We start from the raw sequence: 21,731 nt of genomic DNA on the forward strand, positions 1-21,731 counted from the left end.
TTTTAAACTAAAGATGAACATACTTTGACACATCATAATCACCAAAGTCCACAGTTCACTTTAGTTTGAACAAAAGTATAATGACATAGATATCCATCATTATAATATCATACAAAGTATTTTCAAGGCTCTAAAAAACTTCTGCACTCCAGGATGGCATATGGAATCTCTTTCTTTTTTCCTTTGAAAAGAGGTTCAAATCCTTCATGTCTATAAGCCCACTCATGGCCCACCCAAGCATGGACGGGACAGGCTCTAGGTGGCAAATTCCCCCTCTAAATACTGCGGCTTTTCTTCCAATATTGAGCCCTGTCCCACTGGTCCTGCCCAGCAGCTATGTGGAGGTAAATAAGACCAAATAGCAATGTGTCGTTAGTGGGAATTTTTTTTTGTTGTTACTTCAGTTCTGATATGTTTGCATACTTGGTATTGGAAATGAAGGAAAGCTGAGGACTGTTCCTGCCAAGGAAGACCAAAGCATTTGTCCACACTTGCTGTAATGTTGTATATTAAAATAGTTACTAGACAAAAGTCAGCTGTCTTTTTCCTGTTTATTTTAGTTGATTGCAAGTTATTTATGTAAGAAATGGGTCTTCTGACTTCCTTAAGACCGGTAGCTCCAGATTGTATACTTGATATTTAGTGGGTCCTAAGAAAGTTTTTTATGACTTAATACAATTTATTGTTGTAATCGTAGTCTTTTTTTTTTTTTTTTTTTTTTTTTGCCATTTGAGAAAAAATTTGTTTCACTTTGCTGGTGTCTGTAAAAGCTCTTTGCATAATGCTTGGCATAATATAAGCACCAAGTAAATATTCCTTTCCTTATGTAGATGGAACACACTGAATTTCTATGTAATGTTAAGTGCTTTCACAGCATGCAGTACTAATATTTAATAGTGCATGGGTGTTATATATTTTTAAACAACTTAAATTTTAAGACTAAATAACTTTTGTCTGTCCTTTACATTTCTAAATAATTCTTACCACTCCTAACCCATATCTTGAATTATAATTGAAAATAATTTTTGACTTGAGTAATTTTTAAAACAAAATACTTGAGTGATTTCATTTCTCTTTCCATGTTCATTTTCCAAAATTGAAAAAAAAAATTAGCTAATGCCTAAGCCAAGATCTTTTTAAGTGTGGAAAAGGAAATTCCTTGCGAATTATGATTATTAGAATTGATATGCATGTGCTTTCTACTTATAAACTAATGCTATTTTCCTTGTCCTTTTGTTTCACTGCTGCTTCAATCCTGATGCATTTTGCTTCTTCCTGGTTTGGATTGTATTTGTTTGCTGCTCAATTACCCTGCATTAAAAGCTTCTTGGTGATAGCAAAGATGTCCTTGGGCCATCAAGTAAGTAGCTAAAGTTTGAATGGCATGTTTGGAGACTTGACAGTACTTTGATGTGTAGTTATGAAAGGCACATGGTGTTTCTGTTTTGATTATTAAGTCTTCTTTTCTTTCTAGGCATTGAAATACAAAGTAAAGAATATAAATGGTCATTCAGTACCCATCTATTGTCAGTGTCCATCTGAGATTGATAGTTTATATATTTACATCCTTTATGTCTAAGGATGGGTTATTTAGTTAGCCAGTTATCTAATTCATAATTTAGAAATTCCTAAATTAGGAATTATGAATTAATACTTCTTTATTATATCCTTTCTACAATCATCACAAAGCATAGATCCGATTATTTTGAGGCTGGACATGGTACAGCAAATTCACTGCCACGTGAAAATGAGAAATACTGTTTTATTTTATCAGAATTTTTACATAATAGATCATTTGGTTCTGAAAAAATTTATACTTTGGTGATTTCATAAGTGAAACATGTTTTATCTTGGGGATTTCGAAGATGAACCCATTAAATTTATGTCAAAAAAAGTATTTTTTGACTAGATACTGTGCTAGCTCTGGGGGATACACGATGAATAAAACATTTGCCTTGCCCCTAAGGATCATTATAGATTAATAGGGGAGTTAGATCCATGAATAGATATTCAAAGCTTTGTGACAGGTGCAACTTTTGTATTAAAAGTCATAGAATTACTGAGGTAAAAGAAACTTCAGAGATCATTTAATAAAACATTAATTTTGCAGATGAAGAGCCTGAAGCTTAAGAACTTAAATATCCAAGGAGTTAGAATTGGTTAGTAGCTCAGCGTGTCATCTTCTGGTTTTAAAAAATCAGAAAGAAACTCTCAATTTACTGAATTCAAGTCAAACCAAATAATTAAAATATTATTGCATCATAAATCAAAGATTTTGACTGTCTGTATTCAAGACCAATGTAGAAATTATATTGAATTAGGAAATCTTAGTATTTATTCCTGAATAATTGTCTGATTGTTGCAAATCAGTTCACTCCTTTAGGGCTCATTTTTTGTGCTGGCTAAAGCAGGGCGCTGAGCGAGATAATGGCAAAGTGTCTTATAGTTGTTCAAAATACTCTAGGTCTAGATCAGTTGCTATTTGTCTCTAATAATGGTTATAGTATGTTTGTAATTTTGTTTTCTAAAAAGAGGGGTAATTTAAAGTAATATGTTAAAATGCCTTTTTTAGTCTTAATTGTAACAATTCGTAGTATTTTAAATATATTGTTTATTATACATCCAGCATGATTAGAATAGTAGAAATTGTAAAGGTAGAAAAAGCACATAAATCCCAGCACATTTTTATGTTTTCTTGTTCAGCCTTACTTGTGACATCTGCTAGATATTTTCAGTGGATTTTTAGTTACTTATAATGAACTTATATATTTAGACGTTAGCTCAGGTGTACTGATTGGGACTGCTGAACTTTACAAATAGAATTGCATTTTTATTATCAATTGAAGTGGTTCTACTTTAGGAACTGGGTTTTATAAATGAAGATCTTTAATTTCTACTTGGAACAGAAGAAATTTATTGTGGTTAAATATTTTAAGCATATATAAATTAAGATATACAGCATATATTAAAGATGAATTTATATTGTACTCTGCCAACTATTAAAAGGCTGGGGTTGTATAATTATTTACTGGAGATCATTTATCTTTTAGAGTGAAAAGTAATTTCATATAGTACTTTAAATTATTTAAGTATTGGAGAAAAGGTATACCATCTGTAAGGGGATATCTAGGATTTACACAGAGATTATTTACGACTTTAAAATAATCACTTAACTCCATTTTAACTTTTACTTAAATTAAGGGCAAACACCAGACTTTGAAGCTTGTAAAACTCTCCACATTTTGTATTGATGAGTTGAATTCAGAAAGTAAAGAATGGTAGTTATAGAATCATAATCTCCTTAGAAGTTAAAGCTGTTATGTTAATTATATTACTGTTAATTATTCCAGTGTGATTAGTTTTTACCAAACTTAAAAACAAGATGAGTAGCAAAGTAGGTTACTTTGCTTTGCTGTGCTGTGCTTTCTCTTTGCTTTCCTTTGACTACAAGGTAGAACCAGGAGAGGGCACTGTAGTGCTATCTTAAGAAGGCGAGATGGTTGATTTTAGTATCAGAAACAGTTTTGGAATCTTGCAGTGATTCATTCCTCAAATATCTCTCGAGGCATTTAGCAAGTATTTATTGTCAGTTTTAGCCAAATAAAAACAAAGTCACTGCCCTTCTGGAGTTTACATGTATATAGTCTACTGTTGTGAAAATTATTTAGGACATCAAAATGATTTTTATATTATGCAAATTCTCTATTGTCTGTATAGTTAATGTTTGTGAATAGAGTAAGAGAAAAAAATAGAAAAATAGGCTTTCTGTTTTTTTCTAAGGAAATATACTATATATATATTTTGCTATTTCTACAGCCTCACTTCACGGTTATCAAAATCATAAACAGTAATACATCAATCAATAAGGCGTTAGAAAGTGGTGAATAGAACTAAATTTATACTTCTCAGACTATTTCCTTTTTTATGTAGTGAAGGTATTTAAGACATAGGTACCTGTGTCTTGCTGATGGAGTACTAAAGCATACTTTAATGTACTAATGTCTTAATGGACTAATGTACTTAAATGTACTAATACTTATGTGGCATATGTAAATTATAAAGCATAATCATATTGGGAGTACATATTGAACCTACCACTCAACATAGGAACTTGAATCTTACAGATGCCTCGTGTCTGTCTACGTGCTGCTTGTCTCTCTGTCCCTGTGCCTGCCCCAGAGGGATGATGACTGATTTGTATTTTTTTGTTTATTATGCTTTGCTTTTCTCTTGGGGGCAGGGGGTAGTTATTAGGTTTATTTATTTATTTTAATGGAGGTACTAGGAATTGAACCCAGGACCTCATGCGTACTAAACATGCACTCTACCACTGAGGTATACCCTGCCCCTTGTGTTCTTTGCTTTTTTTAAAATAGATTTTTTTTCATTATTTTTAGGTTACATACATATAAGTAAGGTTTGCTAGGTTTTTAATTTTATAAGAATGGTATCATGCTATGTATCATCTTCTAGGGCTTGTTTTTTGTAGTTAACATTTTGTTTCCAAGATTCAGCCATGTTATTGGGTATAGATAGAAACCCTCCCTTTTTAGTGCTACATACTATTCCATTACATGCAACACCACAATATATTAATCTCTTTTGTTTTCAACTGATGAATATTTAAGTTGTTTTGATTTTTGCTATTATGAGCAGCATTCCTATGAACATTCTTGTTCTTATCTCTTGGTACACATATATAGTGTATTTCTAGGTATGAAGCTAAGAGTGGAATTTTTGGACCCATAGGGTATGCTGATATTCAATTTTATAAGATCTGAATTGTTTTTCAAAGTGCTTGTATCAGTTTGTTCTCTACCAGCAATGCTTGAGGTGTCTCACAGATCCCATCCTTATCAGAATTTGGTATTATCAGACATACTAATTTTTTTTCAGTTTTACTGAATATGAAATATTTATTTAATTGTGATCTTGATTTATGTTTTCCTGATTACTAAAGAGGATGAACATCTTTTTGTGCATTTTTTTGCCATTTGCATTTCTTCTTCCATGAACTGTTCATGTTTTCCCTCCACTTTTTTTAAATTAAAATTCTTTAATTGAGGTATAATTGACATACAACATTGTATTAGTTTGAGGTGTGTAACATATTGACTCCATATTTGTATATATTGTGAAAAGATAACTATAGTAATTATACTTAACACCCGTTACTATACATTGTTATAGAATTTTCCTTCCTTGTGATGAGAGCTTTTAAGATTTCCTCTTAGCAAATTTAAAATATGGAATACAGTATTATTAACTGTAGTTGTCATGCTGTACATTATATCCACATGACTTACTCACTTTGTAAGTGCAACTATGTACCTTTTGACCCCTTTCACCCATTTTACCCACCTACAACCCCCCCAGCAAATGACCAATCTGTTCTCTGTGTCTTTGAATGCAGTTTTTTTGTTGTTGTTGGTTATTTGTTTAGATTCACATATAAAGGAGATCGTATGGTATTTGTCTGTCTCTGTTTGACTTACTTCACTTAGCATAATGTCCTCAAGGTTTATCCATGTTCTCACAAGTGGAGAGATTTCATACTTTTTTATGGCTAAGTAGTGTTCCATTGTGTATATACACCACGTTTTCTTTTTCCATTCTTCTACTGATGGACACTGAGGTTGTTACTGTATCTTGGCTGTTGTAAATAATGCTGCAGTGAACATGAGTGCATATATCCTTTCAAATTAGAGTTTTTATTTTCTTTGGATAAATACTCAGAAGTGGACTTGCTGGATCATATGGTAGTTCTCAGTTTATTTTTTGAGGAACCTCCATACTGTTTTCTATATTGGCTGCACCTACTTACATTTCCACCAACCAGTGCATGAGGGTTCCCTTTTCTCCACATCCTCATCAACACTTGTTATTTCTTGTCTTTTTGATAGTAGCCATTCTAACAGTTATGAAGTGATAGCTCATTGTGGTTTTGATTTGCATTTTCCTGATAATTAGCGATATTGAACATCTTTTCATGCACCTTTTGGCTGTTGAGCTATATGAGGTCTTTGTATGTTTTGGATATTAACTCCTTATTAGATATATGATTTGCGACTATTTTGTCCCATTCAGTAAGTTGCCTTTTCATTGTATTAATGGTTTTCTTTTCTGTGCAGAAGCTTATTAGTTTGATGTAGTTTCACTTACTTATTTTTCCTTTTGTTGCCTTTACTTTTCGTGTCAAATCAAAAAATCATTGTCAAGCCTGATGTCAAGGACCTTACTTCCAGTTTTCTTTTAGAACTTTTATAGTTTTAGGTCTTACATTTGAATCTTTAGTCTATTTTCAGTTAAATTTTTTTGTACGAGTAAGATAGTGGTCCAGTTTCCCCAACACCGTTTATTAAGGAGACTGTCCTTTTCCCTATTGTATATCCTTGGCTTCTTTATCATAAATTAATTGACCATATATGTATAAGTTAATCTCTGGGCTCTCTATTCTGTATCATTGATCATGTGTCTGTTTTTATGCCAGTACCATAGTGTTTTGATAACTATAGCTTTGTAATAATAACTTTAGACTAAGGAGTTTAATGCCTCCAGTTCTGTTCTTCTTTCTCAAGATTACTTTGGTTATTTGGGGTCTTTTGTGGTTCCATACAAATTTCAAGATTGTTTTTTCTGTTTTTATAAAAAAAAAATACCAGTGGAATTTTTAGAGGGATTGCATTGTTTGTAGTTTGCTTTGGGTAGTTTGGACATTTAAATGCTATTAATTCATCCAATCCATGAGCATGTTATATCTTTTCATTTGTGTGTATTTTCTTTAACTTTTGTTAGTGTCTTAAAGTTTCCAATATACAGGTCTTTCACCTCCTTGGTTAAATTTATTCTTAGGTATTTTATTCTTTTTGATACATCCCTGATACATTTTTCTTTTTGTTTGTCTTTTTAAAATTGATTTATAGGAGTTTTTAACATGTTCTGGACAACAGCTCTAATTGTGTTACATTTTCTTCTGAAAGTTTTTAAGTTTTGGTTTTTACATTTATATATTTAATTTCATAAAAACTGTTCTTTGTGTGTGGTATAAGGGTAGGGACCTAGTTTTCCAACATAGATGACCAATTTTCCTAGTATTTTTAAATGAATAGTCTTCTCTTTTCCTACTTCTAACATGTATCTATGCTCTCCATAATCATGGGTTTGTTTCTGAGAGCTCTCTGTAAAGTTCTTTGGGTCAGTTTGTCTCTCTCTGTATCAGTAACCCATATTTTAAATTTCAGTACTAATTTTTAGATATTAAAAGGATACTGGATTTAGTAACTGAATGAGCCACCACATATTTTATTATAATGAAGTTTCATAGAAATATAAAATTTGTTGATCTGATTCATTCAACAAAATTCTGCTGAACACCTTCAGCATGCCAGGATCACGCCAGGACTTAAGGATTTATAGGAATAAAAGGCAGGCAAAACTCTCTTCTCTTATGGAATTTATGGTCTCATGTAGAGGGCAGACAATAGACAAATAAATGATATAATTTCAGATAGTGCTAAGAGCTACAGTGAAAATCATGTAGGGTAAAGTGATAGAATATAACTGTGGCAGAATGGGCACTGACCAAACCAAACAAAACCAAACCAGAATTAATAAATTGTGCTGTATTAAAATTAAGAACTTTTTTATCAAAAGACACAATGGATGGCTTTTCTAAAGAGATGACATTTAAACACAGATAACAAATGATGAGAGTGGTCAATAAGATGAAGACCTGGGTAGGAGAACTCCAGGTAAAGGGGAAAAAAGATACAAAGGCTGAAAGATTGGGGCAAGATGCCATGTTTGAGGAATATCAAGAAGGCTATATAGCTGGAGCCAAGTGAATAAAGTGGAACGTGATAGAGAATGAGGTTGGAAAGATAAGCAAGGGCCAGACTGTTGAATCTTTAGGCCATGGTACTTATTGCAGGCATAATGGAAAGCCATTGTGGGTATTTCTGCATGCTGCAGATCTGACCTATGGTTTACAAAGATTGCTCAGGTTTCTGTATAGAGAATGAACTCTACACAAACAAGGAGAAAGATGGTAAGTCTAGAGACTAAGTAGAAGTCTGCTGCTGTGACCCAGTGGAAAGGTAATGGTGGCTTGGAACAAGCTGGTAGTTGTGAAAGTGGAGAGAAGTAGGAGGAGTCCAGAAAAATTTTAAAGATCTCACAGAAGATTTGGTATGAAATGTGAAAGAAAGAGAAAAATCAAAGAATACATCTACGGTTTTTGGCCTGAGAAAGAGGGGGAGGGGAATAGTGATTCCATTAACTGAGATGGGAGAGAGGCAGGTTTGGAAGATAAGCAGAATCAAGAATTGTTTTGAATAAATTGAGATGCCTGTAAAATAATAGAGATGATTATAAGGCAGGTAATTGTATATGTGAGTTCCTGAGTTCAGGAGGAGATTAAAATTTAGTAGTCATCAGTGTATGGATTCTTTTTTATGGACTTGATGGGAAAATAAAATTTTTATATTTTGGATGATAAGTGAAAGTATTTTTTAATTTTTACATTGAAATTTAAGGAACTAAAATATGATTTTGAAAACTAACACAATTGAAAATATTACAGCAATATGATTTAAAATGTATGGTAATTAAAAATGTGAATATGAAGTTCTGGTTAAGTTAAAAATTAAATAAATGGAAGACAGAATTATTCTCTTGAAATAAAAACTAAAGTTTTGTAGGCTGCAAGACAGGTATATAAAATGAAAGGATATAGAGATCCCAGGGCACTGTAGACTTGCTCACGATTGCCCTACTCCTTCACTGAGTGTTTTCTCTTTTCTGTCCCCTGTGGAACTGGGCATTGCTCTCCTCTATTAGTAGCTTGGCCAAATGGCTGAACAGCAGCCTTAAACACTATTTAGGTTGATTGTTGGGGCAGCAATCTTTTAAGAGACCAGACTTTGGAACCAAATGGTCCTGTGTTAGAATGTTACCTGCTTACTCTTAGGCACAGCAGTCTCTGAACCTCAAGTTTCCCCAAGAAACTTGAATCAAGAATCATACCTACCTTCCATGAAAATTAGAAATTAGAGTAGAAATTCTAGGGAATATAAAACACTGTTTTATGCTGCTACTAATTTGTATTTTTTCTGATTACAAATGAGATTGAGTATCTTTTCACATATTTATTGACCATTTGTATTTCTCCTGTGAAATGACATTGTCTTTGCTTATTGCTCTATTGGTGAATATATAGAGTTAATAACACAATGAAAGGTCAACAGTAAACCTGGGTGTACCTTTCATTATCAGAAATGTACTTTCATTTTTATGAGGTCTATAATTTGTATAATTTAACACATACCTATAAATTCATTCTGAATTGAAAGCAACCTAAAAATAAAACAGTTACATTAATTTATTAAGGTATTGAGTTGGTAAAATGAATATAACCATTGAGGCCATTTCAGTCATAGTTCTAGTCCATGTTATTAACTATGCCATTATATAAATCCATGACTAATTCTTTTTCCCTTCTTTCCTTGAGCTGTGGTAGCAAACAGTGACGATACTCAACACCTGACACCAGGAAAGATGAGTCAGCGCCAAGGGAAAGAATCCTTTCCGACGCCAACCAAAGATCTGTATCAGCCATCTTTTAGTCCATCAAGTCCTCTTAGCCAGGGTAAGGAGTTGTGCTTTTAATGTTTTTTTGTTGCTTTTGGTGGTTTTGTTTTGTTTTGTTTTCCCAAGGAGAACAATGATAGTTGGGAGTCTAACATAACTTTTTTCTTTTTAACTATTTGGTTTTATAGGGGTTTTATTTGTTTTGGTCATCCATAATACTCTTGAAATGAGTACATTTTCTTTTAGAGTCCTTTAATCCCCCTTATATTCTCCAGCATACTTGGTTAGTTATAACATTCTTCTAATTCAGTGATTCTCGAACTTTCTCATCCCAGGACTCCTTTATACTGTCAAAAATTACTGAAGACCCCAAAGAACTTTTGTTTATTCTGGGTTAGTTAACCTTTTGATACTTACTGTATTGTAAGTTAAAGCTGAGATATTTTTAAAATATTTATTCTTTTTTTTATTGAAGTTTAGTTGACATATTATTATGTTACAGGTGTATAATGTAGTGATTCACGATTTTTAAAGGTTATACTCCATTTATAATTATTACAAAATATTGGCTATATTCTCTGTTTTGTGTAGTATATCCTTGTGGCTTATTTTATACATAATTGTAAAAAATGTTTACTCTTAATTCATTAAAAATTACAATAATAAACCTATCACATATTTTTATGAAAAATAAATATGCCCCCCCAACAAAAAAGAAGTTGAGTGAGAATGAGCAGAGTGGTATTCTTTTCCCTCAGGGTTCCTCAACCCTGGACCTATTGACATTTGGGGACTGGATAATTCTTTGTTGTAGGGGGCTACCCTGTGCATTGTAGAATGTTCAGCAGCGTCCTTGGCTTCTACGCACAAGATGCCAAAAGCATTTTTCCTGATTGTGACAACTAGAAATATCTCTAGACCTTGACAAATGTCCCTTGCGGGATAAAATTGTCTTTGGCTAAAGACTACTATTTTACAGTTTCTGCAAATCTCTTCAATTTATGTCTAGCTTTATTGCTTCATCAACGACATTTGTAAGTGAAACTGGCTTTCTTGAATGTCAGTGAAGAAATCAATGACTACTGCTACAGTGTGGTGCCCCACCTTGATGTGTGCCAATGTGCCAGCAGTTTTGCCCAACGTTGCTCTTAAGCACACTCTTAGTGAAAATGTCAGCACAATGAAAAAGTATTATGAAACTAATTTTGACCTTGCAGACCCTCTAGAAGAGTCTTGGGGATTCCCAGGGATTGTGGATCTCTCTGACTAATTCATAATTGATAAGTTTTGCATATTGGATTCTGCTCCTTAGCTAAAGTTTAATCAAATGCCTTGAAATCTCCTGTGGTACTACTGATAGCTGTTGTGGAAAAACTTCTGCTTTTAAAACTGAGAACTTAAACGTGGTGTTTGAAAGCTAATATGTACTTAGGTTATCAAGTATTTTTAAAAATTTAGAGTCTTAACTACACTACCGTATTATACTATCTGTACAATTAGGTTTTGTTACTACTTTATGAATTATCCTTTGAAAGTAGGCTTTAGTTACTTATTTTTTAAATGAATATTAACTGGTAAATAGTAAGTTACATGATCATTTTCTATTTCAGTGGAAAATGTTTTCCTGGTCAAGTGTTGGGTGGAAACATTTTAATATAGCGTTGTTGGAACTGGAGAAATTTTATGTAAAACAAGATAAAAACAGTTATTAGTATGTTAAAATTTATTGCTTACTTGTTGAACATAATTTTGGAAAGATAGCATTTTTGTTGCCAAATGCTTTTTTGAAGCTTGAAAATGGATATATGTTACACACTGGTCTAAGTAAGCTTAAGATAAAATTCTGAAAGAATGCAGCATGCATATTTTTTTCATTCTGTGCACCAGAATTTTGACTGTAATAAATATGGTTCATCTGATTCATTCATCTGTGTACTAGAATATTTAGAGGAATTCTTTAACTTAGAATTTAATGAAATAAAAAAGAGTTAGTTACTAATAATTAAAACTACTCTCATTTATATGTGTCATGAACATTTTCAGGCAAACAGGGAATTTGAGAGAATAGTACAATGAACACTAATATACGTAACAGGTAAATTTAGGAAATTCTTTATCTTTTGTTGTATTTATTTTATTTACTTGTGAGTGGGGCTGGAATGTTTGGAGCAAATCATAGACCTCATGATGTTGTACCCCCAAATGCTTAATCCATCTCTAAAAATTAAGAACTTTTCTTATATAACCGTAAAACCTTTATTAGATCTAATAAAACTAATGATAATTATTTAATCTAAGCTAACAACTAGTTCATATTCAGATTTCCCCAGTTCTCCCCAAGTGTTTTGCTTGTTAAACCAGGGTTTGTATATCGCATTTGGTTGTTGTCATTTTATGTCCTTTAATCCCAAAGAGCGTCCTGTTTATCCTTATTTTCTCTTGTTCCTTTGACTCTTTTGAGAAACTGGGTCAATGTCTGTATGGAGTGTTTGACGTTTTGAATTTGGTTGCTTGCCTCCTTGCAGTATCTCCTTGTTTAGTCTGTTTCCCTGTCTTCTATATTTTCTGTGAACCGGAAGTTAAATGCAAAGGCTTGATTACATTCAGGCTGAACATCTTTGGCAAGATTATGTTGTAGGGAATATGTACCACTTTATGCTGCCTCGCATGAGAATTCACTTAATATCTGATCATCTCTTAGTGATGTGAGACTGATCAACAGATTCAGGTAGTGACAGCCTGACCCTCTTCATTGAAAGTTTCATCTTTTCTCCCCTTATTACTGAGAGTAAAATAGAGTTGGCACCTAATTAATATTCTGTTCCCCATCAGCTTTTCACCTAAAGGGGTCACCACCCTTTGATAAACATTGAATCAACTACAACATTAGGTGTTGAAAAATAGTGATTTTCTAATTTTGTCATTCTTTTTACTTTTGTTACTGAAATTTTTCTGTAAGGAAGAGATCTTAATTGTCTTAGAGCTACTTATTAAATGCTGAAATGTAGTTCCCAAAGGAAAATGAAGATAAATGATTATTGCCTCCTAAATACCAGTTTTTATATTAAAGAGATGACATAAAGTCTACTTCCAGTGGTGACAAATTTTTTTGGCTTAAAATTTTTTAATGTCATATATAACTCTTGCATTTTAATATATTCATTAAGTTTTAATCATTGGTAAAATGAAGATAATGTTAGTATCTATCTAGCTCAAAGGATTTTTTATAAGGCTTAAAATGTGGTAATACATATAAAAAGCTTAGAATTTAGCCTGATGAATGATAACCACTCATGATGGCTGATTGATAATAACCACCACAACAGTGATCATTACTATTATTATTTTAAGTAAATGATTCTGAGTCAAAGGCTAATCTTTTGACCTTTGCTATACTTTTTATAGTGTCTTATAGAGGCTTATTTGGAAATTGTTTTGGTATGAATGGCCATATTCAACCTCTAATTTTTGCATCTAAAGCAGCCGTAGTGTTAGTTATATCTTGGTTTACACCTGAACATTCCTGGGTAAGTTATGGATAAGTTAATATTTGTAGAGTGAATTACATATTGAATGTACTTATTTGTTAAGGTCAACCTATTGGATTTCTGTAACACATAATATCTCCCTCTGGTTTACCTACTGAAATTCCATATCATAGTTTTCAGGTGTCAGAGTTGTGTCTGAAATAAGATATATCCATTAATTCCAGGTTATGATGAAGATAAACTGTTGGAGATTAATGGATATCTAGAAAGCCTCTTTGATAGGTCTGCCATAACTCAGGTACTCTGGATTAGTATTTCAGCTTCTAAATGGAAAGAATTTGAGTTCCAAAAGCTTACTGATAGTAATAATGACTAACATTTAAAATTCCCCATGTCTCTTAAGTGCTTTTTATGTGCATTAGCTCCTGGAATTCTTGTTAGAACCTTAAGGTATATAAATTATTCTCCCTGTTTCACAAATGAGGAAACTGAGCTGTTGGTAAGGGTAATTTCCTTGCCCCAGTTTACACAGTAAGTGATAGAGCTAGAATGTGAACCTGGAGATGACTCCAGAATTTTATTTATTTTTTTAAGTTTCAGTCAATATAGTCATTAGATTTTTTGAGGCTCAAATTTTCCAAACTTTAACTCTGGCTCCTCTGTCTTTTGATATAAACCCGTTATGTGTACCATGCTTTATGTGGACTTTTTTTTTTATTTCTTTTGAGTAATATCTAGGAGGGCAGGTGTAGAATCATATGATAGTGTATGTTTTACCTTATAAGAAATGACCAGTTTCCCAAAGTAGTTCTACCATTTTACATTTCTGTCAGCAGTGTATGAGCATTTCAGTTGCTCTATATCCTTGATCTTTTTATTTTAGCCATTCTAATGGGTGTGTAGTAGTATCACATTGTGGTTTTAATTTGCAATTCCCTGCTAACTCATAACGTTGAACATCTTTTCATATGGCCACTTGTACATCTGAAGTGTCAGTTCAGATTTTTTGCCCACTTCAAAAATAGGCTTGTCTTATTATCTAATTTTTTAAAATATATTTCAGTAGCATCCTTTGCTAGCAGTATATGTTGTATTTTCTTCCAGTTTTGGCATGTCTTTTCATTGTCTGAGTGATTTTTTTCAAAGAACAGATGTTTTTAATTTTGATGAAATCCAATTTATTAATTTTTCCCTCTGACTTAAGCTCCCCCTTCTCCCATGAAAGAAATATTTGTCTACCCTAAAGTTGCAAAGAATATTTTTTGTGATTTCTTCTAGAAGTGTTACAGTGTCAAGGCTCTGGTCTTTATTTTCATTCTTAACGTCATCATCTGAGGTCAGGTCCTTATTATTCCATGCTTATATTACATAGTACCACAGCATCCTAACTTCTATTAGGACCTTACCATCTAGTATACCAGGCTCATTTTTCTTAACAAAATGACCAAGCAGAAAATTATTGTTGCGTGTTAAGGTGAGACTGTGATGGGGTTGGGGTTCTTACAGATGTATATGGCTAGAGAATACATGGATCCTATGAAGTAGGTCTCTGAGGGAAATGATGTGGATAAAGAGAAATAGAAAATTACCAATTGAAATACAACTTTTGATTATTTAAGCTTGTAACTGAAAATTTCATTAGGTATCTATCTGCATTTACATCACTCCCGTTCTCAAAAGGTCAACGGCTGACTGTTGCCTGTCAGTGGCTCCTAAGTCTGACTGTGTCTGAGAATCACCTGGGAGCTTTGCTTAGATAAAGATTCCACTCCAACATTTGAAAATCTCTAGGGTTAGGCTCTCCAAATGTATCTGATGTAGCAACACTTGAATCAGCAAGTGGAAACCAGCAACATAGAGTATAAATTACAGATTTTGTATTCTGTTAGTCAAGGCTCTTAGTATTTTGGATTTTATTCTACCCTTCCAGTTTCATTTTGTATTTCCTCTCCTCATGAATCCAGCTAGATGGCTTTCTTCACTGTTCCCATGAGACTGTGCTTTATTTATTCTCATTCTCCATCGTGGAATATCCTCTCCCTTCCCTTTGCTTATCTAAATTCTTCTCAAATCCCAAAGTTCTGTCAGTTAAAAATGGCCTCAGAGTAATGGTGAGATCAAGAATGCTTCTGTAAGATGTTTCGGTTGAGACCTCAGAAAGATTTAAGATGGTGCCTCCCAGAGCCTTTCAGCAAAACAAAAGCACTTGGAAGAGTCTTAAAGGGATACCTTTTTAGAATCTCTCAGCTAGTCAAAAGCGCTTCAGGGCTCTTAAGTTGGCTGTCCAATAATTGGACAGCCAGCCCAAAGGAGAGAGTAGCCTATCTCGAGGAAATACTCTAGGAGAAAGATAGGAGAATTAACAGAGCAAGGCTCTCAGAGAAGGCAGCAGGGATGAGATCCAGTGTGAAAGTTAAGGGATTGATTGGACTAGGAATACAGCCCAAAAGTGGAGGAACCATGGTAGTGGAATTCCCAAGTAGGTTTAGGTTGGTATCAGTTTTACCTTGGGTGAGACTTTCTTCTGTAATGTTAGGCTTTGTGAGGTGTATGCAACAAATGAACAGTGGCAGAGAGTGTGGGATGCTGGCAATGCAACGGGGTTTAATGGATGAGTTGGTGAACTGCTTTGGTAGAGGGCATAGGATCTGTAGGAAGAACTGTCAGAGTCAGTAGACAGCTTAGAAGCATTGTGCAAGTGGCTGTCGGGCAAGGTACTCTTTCACAGAAGAATACCGAACTGATAAAGTAATTGAGGGTTAATGTAAAAGGAAGAAAGTTGTAGAGGGTAAATAGATGTTTTAGATTCTCAGGGCAGAGTTTTTTGTTTTTGTTTTTTAAATATTCCTCCATGCCTAGCATAGTACCAGGAACATAGTAGGTACTTGTGTGTTTAATAAGTGAATAAATATCTTTATTAAGTACCTTTTATATGCTGTGTCCAGCTGTTGTGAAGTTTACAGGCTCATTTTTTTAAATGAATAAATGCAGTTTTGGGGGTGATCTTCATGTGCTGAAGCCCCTTCCCTAACATGGACCTCACATGTAGTATTCCTGTGTTTGCTAAAGAGAGAGTCTAACCGAGAGAGCGGATGACCATGCAGCTGAATGAGTGAATGAATGAATAAATAAGTATTTTTAAAAATGGCATTTGTTTTGGTGATATTTGCTGGACTCGTAGCTACCACTTATTAAGCACTTACTGAGTTTGGCTATCATACTAAAAGTTTTCTGTGCCAAATTATATTTAACTTTTGAAACAGGTACAATGTCTGCTTTATAAGCGAGACAACTGAGGATTAGGGACATTAAGAAATCTGTTCAAATTCACAAAACCAGTAATGTCAGAGACAGGTTTCAAATTCAGAATTGTCAAAGTCTGAATAGTGTTAACTATTCCACTATACTGGGGTGAATTATAGTATTAGCTGTTTTGTTTTTTGTTTTATGTATGCTATGGTGTTAGAAATTTATCTTTTGTCAGTGCTTTAAAATGGCAAAGATTCCCATTGCTCCTGTTTTCTGGCTGAGTCTTCTTCATACATTACAATTGATTCATACCAATTTAATGTAGGTCCTCTTAAAAACAACTAAGTTTGTTTTTGTTTTTGTAGTAAGGTTTTCTTCCATCATTTTAGGATTTTTTTTCCTTTTATTTTTATTTTTTGGAGGAACTAGGGAGACTCTGGCTCTCCTCACTAAAACCCACACACATCAAGACAATCTTGTGTGTTATATGTTTAGATTATGATGATGAATCAGATTATTCCAAAAATTGTGTATTTACTAGATTTCCCCCCCAGTTTGAAGGCTGTTTACTTCAAAATAGTCTTAACTTAGATATGATTATGATCTCTTAAGTATTTGTCTTATGTTGATTTGTTTGAACATAATGTATTTCAGTTGTATGTCGAGAAAGAAAGACTTGTAGATTAATTAGGCTTGTTGTCTCCCTTCTGCCCTGTACTTTTGAATAAGGACGTGCTAAGCCTAGAGACTAAATTAGAGCTCATCTCACGGATGGATACTCCATTCCCTCTGGATCACATCTGAGATTGTTATCAAAGCTTGATGAGTTACAGTTTATCTTGTAGCTACCTTTTCAATCTTTGGTCAGAAAAAGCTATTTTCATGCTTTTATTTTTGAAAAACTATCTTTCAATTGTAGTGCTTTGTGAGAGAATATAAAATGTTGCTTTCCCAAAACTTACATAAATCCATTTCAAACTAATTTTTAAATGTTTAAAACTTTAAAAACTTTTAAAGGTGAAAGTTTTTCCTGCTTAATCACTGTTATCAAAATTAAGTTTGGACATGTTTGGTTTATTTAGATTTGAATTAAAATGTCTATGTTCAGTATTGTGTTTCTCTTATCCTTAGTAAATTCTCTTAAACCTGTGATGTCCCTTCACCTTGAATGCCCTGGCATTATTAAACATGACGTAATGGGTCTATATCTAGTATTTCTAACTTAGTAGAAGATTTTTAAAGTAAAGAGGGATTTTCTTTAACAAGAGAGTTTACTATTGTGCAGATGCCCTACCAGGTTCCCCAGGGTTTTAGTTTTAGACATTGTTGGTATAATCTCAGGTGACTAACGCAAAGTACCTTCATTAAAGTGGTTCACAGACAAAAGGAGACCTAGAAGTCAGTTTCCTCCATGAACCGAAGCAATTCCTTCCTTCCTTGGTAAGGTATTTCTTGGGTCAATTCTTAACATATGAGACCATACACACATAGGAAGTGTATTTTTGAATACATATGTTATATTGCATGAAAACTATTTTGCCTGAAAGAAAACTTGAATTTACCACCCACCCCCTGCCTCCACAGTGTCTTTTTTCCCCCCCTAGATGCTGTGCTTTGGTTTATAGCCATAGGTTGTTTTCTTTAGAAACAGTATAAATTAGAGGCTATGTTGATTTTCTTCTGAGTTTTTGAATCTTCAGTACATTAGATTTCTGAAGTTAGCTCTTAAGACATGGCTGTTTTCTGTTTTGAAATTCCTTGTGTTTAGTTAGTTGCTTCACAGAGCTATGAAAGTACCTATTAATATTAAATAATGAAAGAGAATGTAATATTTGGCAAGTTAAGAAAATAACAATAATATATTTTTCCAAAGGATTGTCAAATATTAACCTGCACCAGTTTCTCAGCTCTTTTCTGGTGGGATTTCTCTCTGTTTGTTTCCAAAGTCTGAGAGATTGAGATCTCCCTCTTAGCAAGAATGGTAATAGAGTTTCACTTGTAGAGTTAACTGGTACAATCTTCCTTTTGAGGCATGTAGAGGCAAGCCTTCTGTATTTTTAATAAATATATAGCAAGATAATATCAATTTAATTTACCGAAGTAATGTTTGCATAATTTCTGAGAGAAGATGAAAAGTAGTTTCATAGAAATTTTTCTGTTTTCATTTCTTTGGTTGTTGTAACTTTGAACATATATAAATTTTATTTAAGAATGAGACAGTGAAAGTTCAGAAAACTCACCTCTTTCCAGATAAAGGAAGATGAACAAATAGTACCTGGGGAGTACAGGGTTTTTCAAAGGTCTCCTCTATCAAGTTGGCCTTTTTGTAGTCTGCTTGGTATATAGTTCTGTACTACAAAGCAAGAACAAACCAAAAAGGATATTCTCAACACCTGCCTTCAAGAGTTTAATTTGTAGTTGCCAAGTTGAAGGACAAGAAATAGGGAAACGTAAGGAAACATGAACACATGTAAGTGAACTTTCAGTTCCCAACATGGCAAACTAGATGTTCAGAGAAAACCTTTCTAGTAAGAACATCAAGCTGCTGAACACAGTGTTCTAAAAATTAGTTTTTAAAGTGTGGCTGACCTTGTCAGTTAAGTAGGAGGTGCAGGATTATTGTGAGAGGGAATCCAGAGAGGTTATGAGCTCTAGAACCAGCACTGGAAGCAGCTATGACCGGCACTAAATTCCTGAAGGTCTAAAGCTTGAGCTTTAACAAGAGAAGGGAGAAAAGCCCGTGGCCCATTTATGATGGAAATTTGGATTGTCATCTCTCCACCTGAAATTAGGAGTCCTGAAGAACAGCTCTTAGTAAGTGAAAAAAAGAAAGAAAGAAAAAGAAAAAGAAAGAAAGAAAGAAAAAACCTGTAAAATACACTCACAAAGGAAGACAGTGGTGTATTTGTCTATGTTAGTCTTGACTCAAAGTAGAATGAGGGAAGAGAGGGACTCCGCTTCAAAAACAGAAACACATACTTATCCAGGCATGGGGCCAGAATTCATACTTTCTCTTGGCAAAAACAGAAACACTCCCCTTCTTGTGTTATAAGTATCTTCAGGTGCCTGGAAGTATTGGCACAGATCCTCTTTAGAGGAGAGTATTTTAAACATAGGCCTCAAAAGATTACATATGAACTCATAATTTTAAAAATCTGTGAACTACAATGAGATCCTATTACGAACCTATTAGAATGGATGAAATCTAAAACACTGACAATACCAACTGCTGACAAGGATGTGGAAAAATCAGTAAATGCATGAGGTAACAAGCCATCATCAGAGAGAGTCTGCATAAACGACCTACCAAAGTGTACCAGTTGGAATTATAAGTTCAAAGGCAATGTTAAAAGAGGTGATACTGAGAACTTTTCAGAATTGATGAAAGATAGCAATTCTTTGGTTAAGGAGGCCTCACAATTTCCAAGCAGGAAATCTAAAAAATAATACTTTTAATGCTGATATTTGACAAGGAGGAAGGCTAAAATGTACTGAATTAAGTTAGCATTTAACTTCGTTAGAAAATAATGTAATAAACCCAAAGCAGACAGAAGGAAGGAAACAATCAAAATAAGAGAATAGACATGGTTGAAAGTATCAAGAAAGACAAAGTTGATTGTTCAAAAAGGCTAATAAAACAATAGAATGAGTTAAACAATTCGGGATAATGGTTAACTCTGGTTAGAAGGGAGGTGGGTAGAATCAGGCACACATGGGAGCTTTCAAAGGTACTTGAAATGCTCTCTTAAGTTGGTCATTACTTAGTTTTCATTTTTATTAATAATATTTAAAATGTACATATGTTAAGCAATGATACTATTAAAATATCATAATGAAAAAAGATTCACATGTTATATACCTTCTGTATATGTCTTTAGAATAAATGAATCTCTCTCTCTTTAACGGTATGGTCTGTGGACTAGTGCTGGTGCCTCTGGTGCTTTTCTAGTTTATAACTAGATGAGAAATATAAATACACTATTACGAGTTTTCACTAAGTGGAAGTCCTTCAATGTAAAGGACTGTCCTTTATTATGAGATTATAGTCTTCCTGCTGTATGATATTTAATATCCCTTATGAAGTGATAAGATTATAAAGTCTAGGTTTAAAAAATACTATGTAATACCAGGATGAGAACCCTGATAGCAGTGCTACAATTTGGGGAGGGAAATTATATTGATCCACAAAATTCAAAACCTAGGAACCATAGGTTTATGTCATTTACCTATGTGAGGAGATTGTGGGTGTAGAGTAAAGATAAGGAAATCCTGAATTTTGGATGGAGTAATGGACCATGAAATTAGTTAGATATGTGGTTAGATATGTAGCTTCTTCAGGACCTTGTTAGGCTCATCATTAAGAAATTTCTGGGGTGTAGCAGAATTTAATTTATATCCAACTCCAAAGCTTGAGTGCAGTTGGATAGAGTCTCTGGTGAGTAAGTAAAAAGATGTAAGCATTGGCACTAATATTTGAACAGCAGCTAGGAGAGGGAAGGGAGAGATCAGTACCCATTCTTGCCATCCTAGAACAAGCAATATTGTCTTGTGCCTTGATTCCCATGCTTGGAGAGAAGGGCTGGAAGACAAGTTACTCGTGGAACACTATTAGGTTTAAATGGGTACTTTGGGGAGTGGGATTTTCTTTATCTGTTGAGTTTTGAGAGCTCAGTTATATGGAAGGAAAGAGTGTAATAGCTTTTTTCTAACATATTTGCACAGCTTTCTAGTGGAAGAATTTTTGAAACATAGGTTTGTTTGTTTGTTTTGGGTTTTTTTTTAAGTTTTGAATTGAGTCCCTGTTTTACAAACTGTCCTTGTAGGTACTTAGTACGTTTTCAATTAAATAAATTCTTGTGAGCAGTCTTAGAAACCTAAGCATCTCATTTAATATTTACTTTGTGGGAATAGACTCTGAGTTTCAATCAACTTTTAATGAGCCTGTACTCACACTGTTGAAAGCTCATAAGAACAGAAATTAGGGACTGTTGTGTTCATAACTCTCTTGTGCTTAAACTAGTTCCTAACATAAAGTAGGTACTCAAATTTTTATTGTGTGTATATGATAATAATATATGATTATATAATATACACATGTAATTATAAAGAACTTTTCATCCAAAGGAAAGTACTGGCTTCACTTATTGCAGTGAATATGGATATATAGATAAGAATGCTCTCCAATCTGAAATTATCTTAAGCCATCCTTTTAATTTTGTTTGTGCATTTGCATGTGCTTTTATGTTGAGAACATACTTAATGATAAGAATCTACAAAGTTATTTTCTGAGGAAATATAGGATAATAAGATTGCTTTGTATAATTTTCAAGACATATAATTATCTGAGATTTTACTAATTACAGATAAGAAAATACTTTGCCATATTGGGATGGAAATCGACTGAGA

General features: G+C 33.5%; 1 protein-coding gene across 7 annotated transcripts in view; it reads left to right on the forward strand.

Moving 5' to 3' along the window:
- Nucleotides 1-21,731, forward strand: part of OSBPL8 (oxysterol binding protein like 8) — a 133,800-nt gene that overhangs the window by 53,498 nt on the left and 58,571 nt on the right. For 4 of the 7 annotated variants that reach the window (XR_004324806.1, XM_032493725.1, XM_032493724.1 and 1 more), the window contains 2 exons: nucleotides 1,324-1,360; nucleotides 9,509-9,646. Coding sequence is in view for 6 of the 7 variants with exons in the window: in XM_032493725.1 (XP_032349616.1) it covers nucleotides 1,324-1,360; nucleotides 9,509-9,646 (175 nt within the window). In the remaining variant the exon portion in view is untranslated. The remainder of the gene's footprint in view (nucleotides 1-1,323; nucleotides 1,361-9,508; nucleotides 9,647-21,731) is intronic. The other 3 variants (XM_032493728.1, XM_032493729.1, XM_032493731.1) reach the window with 2 other exon arrangements.

The sequence above is a fragment of the Camelus ferus genome, chromosome 12, assembly GCF_009834535.1.
Source record: "Camelus ferus isolate YT-003-E chromosome 12, BCGSAC_Cfer_1.0, whole genome shotgun sequence".
Lineage (NCBI taxonomy): Eukaryota > Metazoa > Chordata > Mammalia > Artiodactyla > Camelidae > Camelus > Camelus ferus.